This window comes from Amblyraja radiata, chromosome 28, assembly GCF_010909765.2.
Source record: "Amblyraja radiata isolate CabotCenter1 chromosome 28, sAmbRad1.1.pri, whole genome shotgun sequence".
In the NCBI taxonomy this organism is placed as follows: Eukaryota; Metazoa; Chordata; class Chondrichthyes; order Rajiformes; family Rajidae; genus Amblyraja; species Amblyraja radiata.
Window position 1 is genome coordinate 2,985,462 of NC_045983.1, and position 12,353 is coordinate 2,997,814.

The 12,353-nt window shown below is 42.1% G+C and overlaps 1 protein-coding gene across 8 annotated transcripts in view; it reads right to left on the minus strand.

The window, feature by feature from the left end:
- LOC116988735 overlaps window positions 1-12,353 on the minus strand; it is an 88,361-nt gene that overhangs the window by 28,002 nt on the left and 48,006 nt on the right. For 7 of the 8 annotated variants that reach the window (XR_004416053.1, XM_033045593.1, XM_033045590.1 and 4 more), the window contains 3 exons: window positions 5,712-5,823; window positions 1,564-1,638; window positions 417-556 (listed from right to left, as the gene is read on the minus strand). Coding sequence is in view for 7 of the 8 variants with exons in the window: in XM_033045593.1 (XP_032901484.1) it covers window positions 417-556; window positions 1,564-1,638; window positions 5,712-5,823 (327 nt within the window). In the remaining variant the exon portion in view is untranslated. The remainder of the gene's footprint in view (window positions 1-416; window positions 557-1,563; window positions 1,639-5,711; window positions 5,824-12,353) is intronic. The other variant, XM_033045592.1, reaches the window with a different exon arrangement.

The window sequence follows — 12,353 nt, forward strand, 5'->3', positions numbered from 1 at the left end:
GTAAATAAGGTAGTAAAGATGGGCATGAGATCATGTGGTGGGCCGAAGGGCCTGTTTCTATGACTCTGTGGTTCGCAAGGCATTTATATGGCATATGTTACAGAAATAATACTGTGATGTAATCGATCAAGAGAATAACTCATCATCACTTCCCTATCTGCGTTAAGATTGGGGGAATCAATGCTGGCCTTTCCACTGACACCCACATTGTGCAAATGAACAACAAACATAACTCTTCAGAAAATAGGCTGAGGTGACATGGCTACTTTACAGTTCATTCGAACTCCGAGGAGAGTTCCTCAGAAAGTTTACTCCATCGTGTTTGTGAGTCAGTTCAATACCGTTAAGGAGACATTTGCAAATATCTCTTAAATTCACAATGTATCAGCTGTGTAGCTGCAGTAACCCTTACATACCGTTTTGCAAATTTGTAAATGTTCTCGTAGCAAAAGAATAAAGGCCAGGCAGAACGCTGGGAGACAGTTGTAGGAAGGATGACCAAGGCCAATGATGTGCTGATCCCAAACGTACAGCAATGTTTCCATGTTCAGGTATCCTATAAACACAATCAGTTCTTTCAGATCCTTGAATTATGACCATTAAAAAAATATTTGTTATTTTTACACTCTGATTGATGGACAGAGTCATAAGATCAAAACAGGTACTAATTTATTCATTTATTTATACTGTTATACTTATACTTATACCTTATACTGGTGAATACAGTTTATCAAAAAGGTATTAAAATGTAGTTAATTTCCAAACAAAAATCTGGTGACTGCGTTGCGCTTCGCAAGATAAGATGGAGACTCGGATTGGTACACTGTTCTCTCGTTGAAACAGATATCACTCGCTCAAGTACTTTAAGTCTCAGATGAAATAATTGGAATGTGCTGTCAGGGAAGGTGATGAAAGCCAATACTGCAGCACCATTTTAGAAGCATTTAGACAGGCACATGAACAGGCATGGAACTGAGGGACATAGACCACATACAGGCAATATGGCTAATATAAATTTGGCATCATGATCCTACACACATTAACCAAATAGCCTCTTTGTCATAAATTTCTGACTAACTGATTTGCTTTCCCAGTTAAACAATGGTATTTTTCCTAAACCAATAGTCATAGAGCTGTACAGCATGGAAACAGGCTCTTTGGCCCAGCTAGTCCATGCCGACCAAATTGACATTGTGGGCTAGTTCCATTTGCCCAAGAGCCTCAAAATCCTTCCTTATCTGTTCAAATATCGTCAAATCTATTTACTTTTAGGCCATCTCTTGCACCTCATTCCAGAAACCGACTTTCTACTGAGTGAAATGTAGCCCCTTAGGTCCCTCTTAAATCTCCCCCCTTTCACCTTAAACCAGTAGGTTTGACTACACGGACTATTCCTGCTCCTATTGGTAATGCTTTTATGATCTCCATTGATACCATGGCAGCTAGTAGATGTGGCAACTGAGTTGATGGAGGAAGTAGGACTTTTTCCTACTTCACAGATATATTTACAGAAAATGTCATGCATTAAAAATAAGAAAATATCATGAAGTCTCCTGGACTTACCCACAAAAAGAGTACTGATCACTGGATTGAGAAGGCTCTGTAATCCTCTCAGTAAATCTTGCCTGGATTGGTTCCCTAAAGAGGAAAACAAATATAAATCAATAAAAATGCCTCTTTTGTCTTGGGCTCTTGATTACCTTTATCTTGTACATTTGCCCTGTTCTAGCTTCTGTAATCACTCCAAAAATGGTCATAGACTGTATCAGGTAGATTGGGTGGTACACTGGCCTTCAACAGTCAGGGTATTGAGTATAGAGTGTTTAAGAAGGAACTGCTGAGTTTCTCCAGCATTTTTGTGTACCTATTGGGTATAGAGGTTGGGACAGTTGTACAAGATCTTGATGAGACCACACTTGGAGTACTGTGTCAGTTCTGGTCATCCAGCTACAGGAGCAATGTCATTAAGCTGCAGGGAGTGCAAAGAAGATTTACAAGGATGTTGCCAGGACTTGGTGTTAAGCTATGGGGAGAGGTTGAACAGAGTGGTGCTTTAATCTTTGGAGCATAGGAGGTTGAGGCGTGATATTATAGCAGTGGAGAAAATCAGGAGAGGAATAGGGAGGGCGAATGCAGAGAGTCTTTTACCCAGGATAAGGGAATCAAGAACCAGAGGACATAGGTTTCAGGTGAGAGGGGCAAGATTTAATATAAACCCGAGGGGCAACTTTCCACTCAGAAGGTTGTGGATATATGTAATGAGTTGCCAGATGAGGTAATTGATGCAGATACTATAACAGCATTTCAAAGACAAGACAGGAATTGGAAAAGTTTAGAGGGAGATGAGCCAAATGTGGCAAATGGAAAGTTTAGATGGGGCATCTTGGTCGACATGGACAAGTTGGGGCGAAGGGCCCATTTCCATGCTGTACAACTCGATAACTCTTTATATGATTGAGCGGTTGATATGCCAATGGAAATGCTAACTTATTAATGTCAGTTTACCTATCACGTGGTAAGATTTTAAATATTCTTTAATAGAATATTTAATATTCTGCCTATAGTTCCTGTTATCAAATGTGTTAACGATTTCCATTACCGGTTGTTTTGTTGGCAACTCTACCTTTGTCACTTGCCTTAATGGACAGCCGCATAAGAGAGCTTAAGTATAATTTGCCAGTCTAACCTAGCCAATTCCCATCTCATACCTTCAAAGTCTCCTTTCTTTAAGTTCAGTATAATGAGGCGAGGACATAGAACATGAAAGGTAATGTCCTAGCGAGTGTGGAGGATCAGAAGGACCATGGTGTACAAGGCCAAAGATCCTTGAATGTGACGGCTCAGGTTGATAATGTGGTTAAGAAGGCGTAAGGTAAACTCCCTTCAATAGTTGAGAACTGAATACAAGAAAGGGAAATCCGCAATAGTATCAAAACAAAAGATGAAGCGTACAAATTAGCCAGAAAAAGCAGCCTACCTGAGGACTGGGAGAAATTCAGAGTCCAGCAGAGGAGGACAAAGGGCTTAATTAGGAAAGGGAAAATAGATTATGAAAGAAAACTGGCAGGGAACATAAAAACTGACTGCAAAAGCTTTTATAGATATGTGAAGAGAAAAAGATTAGTTAAAACAAATGTAGGTCCCTTGCTGTCAGAAACAGGTGAATTGATCATGGGGAACAAGGACATGGCAGACCAATTGAATAACTACTTTGGTTCTGTCTTCACTAAGGAAGACATAAATAATCTGCCGGAAATAGCAGGGGACCGGGGGTCAAATGAGATGGAGGAACTGAGTGAAATCCAGGTTAGCCGGGAAGTGGTGTTGGGTAAATTGAATGGATTAAAGGCCGATAAATCCCCATTGCCAGATAGGCTGCATCCCAGAGTACTTAAGGAAGTAGCCCCAGAAATAGTGGATGCATTAGTGATAATTTTTCAAAACTCTTTAGATTCTGGAGTAGTTCCTGAGGTTTGGAGGGTAGCTAATGTAACCCCACTTTTTAAAAAGGGAGGGAGAGAGAAAATGGGGAATTACAGACCAGTTAGTCTAACGTCGGTAGTGGGGAAACTGCTAGAGTCAGTTATTAAAGATGGGATAGCAGCACATTTGGAAAGTGGTGAAATCATTGGACAAAGTCAGCATGGATTTAGGAAAGGTAAACCATGTCTGACGAATGTTATAGAATTTTTCGAGGATGTAACTATTAGTGGATAAGGGAGAACCAGTGGACGTATCATATCTGGACTTTCAGAAGGCTTTCGACAAGGTCCCACATAAGAGATTAGTATACAAACTTAAAGCACACGGTATTGGGGGTTCAGTAATGATGTGGATAGAGAACTGGCTGGCAGACAGGAAGCAAAGAGTAGGAGTAAACGGGTCCTTTTCACAATGGCAGGCAGTGACTAGTGGGGTACCGCAAGGCTCAGTGCTGGGACCCCAGCTATTTACGATATATATTAATGATTTGGACGAGGGAATCGAATGCAACATCTCCAAATTTGCGGATGACACGAAGCTGGGGGGCAGTGTTAGCTGTGTGGAGGATGCTAGGAGGCTGCAAGGTACTTGGATAGGCTGGGTGAGTGGGCAAATGCATGGCAGATGCAGTATAATGTGGATAAATGTGAGGTTATCCACTTTGGTGGCAAAAACAGGAAAGTAGACTGTTATCTGAATGGTGGCCGATTAGGAAAGGGGGGAGATGCAACGAGACCTGGGTGTCATGGTACACCAGTCATTAAAAGTAGGCATGCAGGTGCAGCAGGCAGTGAAGAAGGCGAATGGTATGTTAGCATTCATAGCAAAAGGATTTGAGTATAGGAGCAGGGAGGTTCTATTGCAGTTGTACAGGGTCTTGGTGAGACCACACCTGGAGTATTGTGTACAGTTTTGGTCTCCTAATCTGAGGTAGGACATTCTTGCCATAGAGGGAGTACAGAGAAGGTTCACCAGACTGATTCCTGGGATGTCAGGACTTTCATATGAAGAAAGACTGGATAGACTCGGTTTGTACTCGCTAGAATTTAGAAGATTGAGGGGGGAATCTTATAGCAACTTACAAAATTCTTAAGGGGTTGGACAGGCTAGATGCAGGAAGATTGTTCCCGATGTTGGGGAAGTCCAGAACAAGGGGTCACAGTTTAAGGATAAGGGCAAAATCTTTTAGGACCGAGATGAGGAAAACATTTTTCACACAGAGAGTGGTGAATCTCTGGAATTCTCTGCCACAGAAGGTAGTTGAGGCCAGTTCATTGGCTATATTTAAGAGGGAGTTAGATGTGGCCCTTGTGGCTAAAGGGATCAGGGGGTATGGAGAGAAGGCAGGTACAGGATACTGAGTTGGATGATCAGCCATGATCATATTGAATGGCGGTGCAGGCTCGAAGGGCCGAATGGCCTACTCCTGCACCTATTTTCTATGTTTCTATGTTATACTCCAACTTTATAAAAGTCGGCCAGTCCTCATCTGGAGGAAGACTGCATAAAGTCTGGTCACCACACGATGGGAAGGATGTGCAGGAAATGGAGGGAGGGCAGAGGAGATTCACAAGGATCTTGTTTGGGGCTGGAGCATTTCAATTCTGAGGAGAGACTGATGAGGCTCGGTCTGCTTTCACTGAAGCAGAGAAGGTGAAGATGGGACAAGATTGGGATATTAAATTACGAGGATTAAAGACTGCAGGAAACGTTTTCCCTTATCAAAGATAAATGTAGCTAGACATAGATACAAGAGAAGGGATCCGAGGGGGATCTTTTTGACCAAGTTAGTGGTGACTACCTGGAATGCCTAAGAGAGTGGTGGAAGCAGAGTCTCTAACAGAAGTCGAGGTGCATTCACGAGCACTTGAAACTCCCACATACAGATGGCTATGGGCCAAGTGCTGGAAGATGGAGTTAATACAGATGGGTGTTCACTGTTAGGCATGGACAGGGTGGACTGAATGGCCTGCTTCCACATGTATGATTCCATGAAAGTATGAGATGAATACGAATGTAATGCAGGCAAATGGGACTAGTGTAGAAAGTGCAAAAAGATCAGCATGGACAAGGTGGGCCAAAGGGCCCATTTCTGTGCCTACTCTATAAATCATGGGAAACGTGCTGTCGGATTAAAATTGGGGATAAAGTCCAGTGCTTCAGGGGAAGAAGAGAAATCCAGAAAATAAAGGAATATATTTTGCATGAGTTATGTATATCCAACATACCTGCTTGCTGAGTGTAGATTTTCTGAATTATGGCAGACACTTCTTTATCCTTTTCATCGAGCATGTTTGCCATTCCTTCGAACAAATTGTCATCTGCTGAACTGCCGGGCATCTGTGGAGTACAACATGACAAAGGACAACTCAAGCACCTGTTCTAGGGTTTGTCACTCTCATTCATAAATAACATGTACATAGTCTTGTTACTTGATGAATAGGCTATGTACAAGATGTTGGAGTTGTATGCAGTTTCAGCTGACCATCTATTTATTTGATAAACCTCAGTTTTATATGACAAACCTCAGTATGTTCAAATCAATTGCTCAATAACACTACATGTGCTTCCGAGACATTGCTGGCCCATCTATTCTCTCCTCTGAAACATTTCTAAACCTGATTGTCGGTTCGTGTTTAGTTTATAAATAATTTGGAGCTTTAATAATATCAAGTTTCAGAACTTGTAACAGAATGTAAATATAGTTATTATGACCATTACAGATATTGAGTTAGCAGCAAGTTCCGGCCTATCAAACTTCCCTATTTATATGGTCAATCTAAATTAACACCAAATCTACTACATAACTACTTAATTTGAGTAGTTATTTGTGCACATGGAATCCTTTATCATACTTTCAATACCAATAAAATCTAAGGACATTGGAATACATTCCAAAACCAGTCCTATTCTTTTCTTTGTTTGATATTAGATAAGGGTTGTACTTGAGCCTCTGTTTTTGCATGGGTGACTGCTGTTTATGTTCCTATGACGATATGGCCAAGAACACTAGTTACAACAATGACGTCAGGATCTAGAAATTCAATTGAGTCGTGCCACGTTTTTGAGTGCTTTGTGATTACATATTGACGTTTAATGGTAGCACTCCAGTGAACATAGAACTTCATAGCACAAGAACAGGCCCCTTTGGCCCACAATGTCTCTGCGAATATGATGCCAAGACCAACACTTATCTGCATGCACATAATCTATATACTTCCATTCCCAACATATCCATATGCCTAAATAAAAGTCTCTTAAATGCCACTATCGTATCTGCCTCAATGGTGGCGGCACAGTATCGGCATGGTGGCATAGGGCTAGAGTTGCTGCCTTACAGCACCAGAGACCCGGGTTCGATCCTGACTGCGGGTGCTGTCTGTATGGAGCTTGTACATTCTTCCCGTGACCTACATGGGTTTTCTCTGGGAGCTCTGGTTTCTTCCCACACTCCATAGGCGTACGGTCTGTAGGTTAATTGGCTTGGTAAAATTGCCCCATGTCGTAGGATAGTGTTGGTGTGTGAGGACCGCTGGTCGGCGCAGACTCGGTGGGCCAAAGGGCCTGTTTCCGCGCTGTATCTCTAAACTAAACTAAACTATCATCCGCGACAGCACATTCTAGGCACTCACTGTAAAAAACTGCCTCATAAATCTCCCTTAAACTTTGCCCCTCTCACCCTAAGCCTATACCCTCTAGTATTTGATTTTCCAACCTGCGAAAAAAGTTCTCACTGTCTATCCTACTCATACCTCTCATAATTTAAAAAAACTTCTATCAGGCCCTCCAGCAACCTCTGGCATTCCAGAGAAACCAGTCATACCCCCAAATCCAGGCATTAGTTTGACAAATTTCCTCTGCACCCTTTCTGAAGTTTCCATCTTCCTGTAATGGGGCCATTAGAACTACATGCAATACTCCAATACGCTTAACTAAAGTCCGATAAAAGGCATCACGACTTCCTGACTCTCATAGTCAATGCCCCGACCTATGAAAGCAACCGTAACATATGCCTTTGCCACTCTATCTACTTGTGTTGCCACTTTCAGGGAGTTATGGAGTTGGACCCCAAAATCCCTCTGTACAGCAATGCTGGTGAAGTTCATGCATTAATTGTATATTTTCCCCTTACATTTGACTCCCAAAGTGCAACACCTCACACGTGCTCGGATTAAACTCCATCTGCCATTTCTCCACACATTTCTGCAGCTGATCTATATCCCGCTGTACACATTGACAGCCTTCCTCACAGTCAGTGACACCAGCAATCTTGGTGTCATTACTGACCAATCCATCTATGTTTATGTCCAAGTCATTTATATATATCACAAACTGCAGAGGTTCCAGCACATATCCCTGTGGAATACGACTGGTCATAGACCTCCAGCCTGAATATTGTCCTTCCACCACTACTCTCGGTCTTCAATAAGTCAGTTCTGAATCCAGTCACTGCTAATCCTGTGCATCTTAATCTTCAGGATCAGCCTACCATAGAGGACTTTACCAAAATCCATGTAGACAACATCCACTCATCGATCACCTTCGTCTCTTTGTCAAATATTCGATCAAGTTAGTAAGACACGACCTGTAATGTACAACGCCATGCTGATTGTACCTAATTAACTCATTCTCTTCCCAATGGTAGTAAATAATATCCCAAAGAATCCTCTCCAAGAACTTCCCTTTCACTGACATGAGGCTCACCGGAGATAGACAAAAGTGCTGGAGAAACTCAGCGGGTGAGGCAGCATCTATGGAGCAAAGGAAATAGGCCACGTTTCGGGTCGAGACCCTATTCGGCTCACTGGGGTATTTAAATAAAATCTTCTTAAATAAAGGGACAACATTAGCTACTCTCAAGCCCTCCGGGGCCTTGCCTGTGGCTAGAGAAGATACAAGGATCTTTGTCAAGGCTTTCTCAACAACCTGGGATACTGTGGATCCATCAGGTCCTGGGGGATTTATCCACCTTCATGAGCACCCTGTCTGCCAGATTAGTTTAATCTCTCCTGAGTAGCTCTTGCAAATGTTTCTACCAGGATCTTGGTCCTCATCCAGTTCAGGTACAATCCATCTCTCTTGTACAGGCCTCCTCTGCCCCAGAAGAGATTCCATTTGGCCTAGAATCAGAATTCTTCCCTCCTGCACCAGCTCCTCAGCTTCATTATCTGCCTTTTCCACCTATTCCTACCCTTAATCATACATGGCACTGGGAACAATCCAACAATTACAACCTTTCAGGTCTTTCTTTTTAACCTCCTGCCGAGCCCCCTATTGTTAGTCTGCAGGTCCTCATCTCTTTCTCTACTTACGTCGTCCGCAGCCTCTGGCTGCTCAGCCTGCCCTCTGGGAATATTCTGTAACTGCTCGTAGACATCCTTGTACCTTGCACTGACACGGAGTCTTGTTCACAGCCTCAAAAACTCTTGTTTATCCACTATCTAGTCTCCTAATGCTATGTCTCCTTTAGTTTAGTTTAGAGATACAGCATGGAAACAAGCCCCTTGGCCCACCAAGTCCGCACCGACCAGTGATCCCCGCACACTACAACCATCCTACCCACTAGGGACAATTTATAATTTACAGAAGCCAATCAACCTACAAACCTGAACGTCTTTGGAGTGTGGGAGGAAACTAGAGTTTCCGGAGAAAACCCATGTGGTTCAGGGGAGAACGTACAAACTCTGTACAGGCAAGCACCTATAGTCAGGATCGAACCCAGGTCTCTTGCGCTGTAAGGCAGCAACTCTAACGCTGCATCACCATGCCGCCCCTTGTCTGCACCCTGCCTCGCTGAGCATCAAAGTTAGTCATTCTACCACAGATCTGGCTTCAATCAGTCAATCAATCAATCAGTTTTATTCGTCACTTGCACATAAAGTGCAAGTTAAATTAATTTGCCAGCAGCGGTACAATGAAAAAGCTGCTGCTGGTCTCCTTTCCAGGTATTCAAAACTTAGGGAATGACAACAGGGAATCCTGAAACCCCTGCTTACTCCCTCAACCTTTCTTAGTGATCACCCAGCTACCTGCTGCCTGCATTTTTAGTGTGACCACCTCATTAAAGCTTCTGTCTAAGATGCTCACTGCAGCATGGATGCACCATAGTGTGTCCACTGTAGCTACAGCCACTCAAGGCAGTCAGCTCAGATGGCCACACCAATTTAAAACAATCTTTCTCACTGTCATCAACATCACTGAATTTCCTTTCATCTGCAAACTTACTAATCAAAGCTCCGACATTCATATGAATGAATGAATGAATAAGATTATTGGCCAAGTATGTACACATGGAATTTGCCTTGGTGTAATGTATATGACGAATAGCAAGGGTCGCAGCACTGGTTTATTTGTCTATTTTTTTTAAATACATATACTGAACTTTTTTGTTGTAGTTTATTATGGGTTTACAGAGTACTATGTTTACATATGTGTTGTGCTGCTGCAAGTAAGAATGTAATTGTTCTGTTTCAGGACATACGACAATAAAAAACTCTTGACCCCTGTGATACGCAACTATTCACAGACTTTTAATTACTTAAACAACCCTCCACCATCATCCAATGCCGAGTTCCTCCAGCAGATTGTTTGTTGTTCCAGACTCTGGCAACTGCTGTTTCTTGTGTCCCCATTTTAATGACTCACTTATTTATATTGATATCTTAGATCTATACTCTTTGGTGTGAAAAGAGTGAGGGGGTGATCTTATAGAAACATATATCATCGTTGGAGGATATGACAGGGTAGATGTTTCCACAAGTATAAGAATCTCAAACGACAGGGCAGGGATACAAAATAAGTTGCTAGTCATTTAAAACTGAAACGCATAGGAACATCCTGTAAAGGTGAGTGAACCTCCAGAACTGCTGTCACGGAGCATTGTAAATGCTAAAATATTGAGAGTATTTAAAGAGGAAGTAGATCATTTTTGGAAAGGTCCAGGATTTGATGGCTCAATTGAACTGACACAGAAGAGGAGATGAAGGCTGGGGCAGCTCAGCCACGATCAAATTGAAGGGGGTGTAGGATTCAGGAGCCCAGTGACTTACCCCCTACATCAACTTTTTAATGTCCTTATTTAGATGTTTCTTAAAAACATTGCTTATGACATCACGATTGCTGGGATGATGGACAGCGAGGAAGGCTATCAAATTATACAGCAGGATATAAATCAGAAATGGGTGGAGAAAAATGGCAGCTAGTTTAGTCCGAGCAAGTGTGAGGTGTTGCACTGGGAGGTCAAATGTGAGGGGGGAAATATACAATAATAATTGGCTTGACCCTTAATAGCACTGATGTGCAGAAAGATCTTGGAGTCCAAGTCCATAACTCCCTGAAAGCAGCAATACAAGTAGATAGAGTGGTAAAGAATATGGTATGCTTGCTATTAAAGGTCAGGGCATTGAGTATAAGAATCAGGAAGTCATAGTGTAGCTTCAAAGGACTTTGGTCAGGCCACATTGGGAGTATTGTTGTATAATTTCAGTATAATTACAGGAAGAATGCAGAGGCCTTAGAAAGGGTGCAGGAGGGAGTTTACCAGAATGTAGACAAAAATACTGGAGGAACTCAGCAGATAAGGCAGCATCTACGGAGAGAAGGAATAGGTGACGTTTCGACCCGAAACGTCACCTATTCCTTCCCTCCATAGATGCTGCCTCACCCGTTGAGTTCCTCTGGCATTTTTGTCTACCTTTGATTTATCCAGCATCTCCAGTTCTTTCCTAAACAAGTTTACCAGAATGATGGCTGGATTGGGGGTATTCGCTACAGGGAGAGGTTGGACAGACTTGAATAGTTTTGTAAGAGGGGCAACATTTAAAGGAGTCGTGCATTTGGATTTGGGTAGGCATATGGATATGCAGGAAATGGAGGGAAATAGCAGATAGATAAGAGATCTTGGCATCATGTTCAGCCCAGACATTGTGGGCCGAAGGGCCTGTTCTTGTGCTGTGCTGCTCCGATATGATCTATTATGGTGGCATTAGTGAATTAATCTCTGAATTAATACTGAACCTGTTAGTTCTTTTACAGGAAGTCCCCAGATTTCTGTAAAGCCTGCATTACAGAAATATATTGACATTTTAAAACCTAATCTGATAACTAAACAAAGTTAGAGATAATTTTGCATCTTGCTGTTACCAGTTTGGCGAGCCTGGTTCAGTATTTCACCACTTCTTTCTTCATATCCTGTTTGCTTAGTAAGTAACAAAGATTTTGCAAAAATACATTGGCAAATTTGACCTTTAAAACTAAAAAGAGGTGATTGCGGAAACGGCATTATAATCTACAAAAGAGAAACTAGCAAAAGTGGAAATTAATTTTAACTGCCTGTTTGTATCTCTTTCACTTTCTATTCATTGGTTGGAAAGCTCAGTTTACGATAAACAGACTGCAAAAATGGGCCACGCACTTCCACTTCACTGAAAATTGGCTTAATCTGCCAATAGATTTACTGAGCCAAGTCTGAAGAAGGGTCTCGACCTGAAACGTCACCTATTCCTTTTCTCCAGAGATGTTGACTGACCCGCTGAGTTACTCCAGCTTTTTGTGTCTATCTTCTCTTTATACCAGCATCTGCAGTTCCTTCCTGCACATATATGATAGCACTGCTCTAATATTTGCATTATATTAGCAATTAGGAGTTATGTATTCAAAGTTTCACTCCAAAGTGAAAATCAAATAAATCCACGGATGCAGGAAATAAAGTAATTGAATCACATGTAAACAAGACCTTCGGCCCAACTTGTCCATGCTGGCCAAGAAGCTTACCCAAGCTAGTCCTGTTTACCTGCATTTAGCCCAAATCCCTCTAAACCTTTTCTATCATGTGTCTGTCTTTTAGACGTTGTAGTTGTCCAGCATCTACC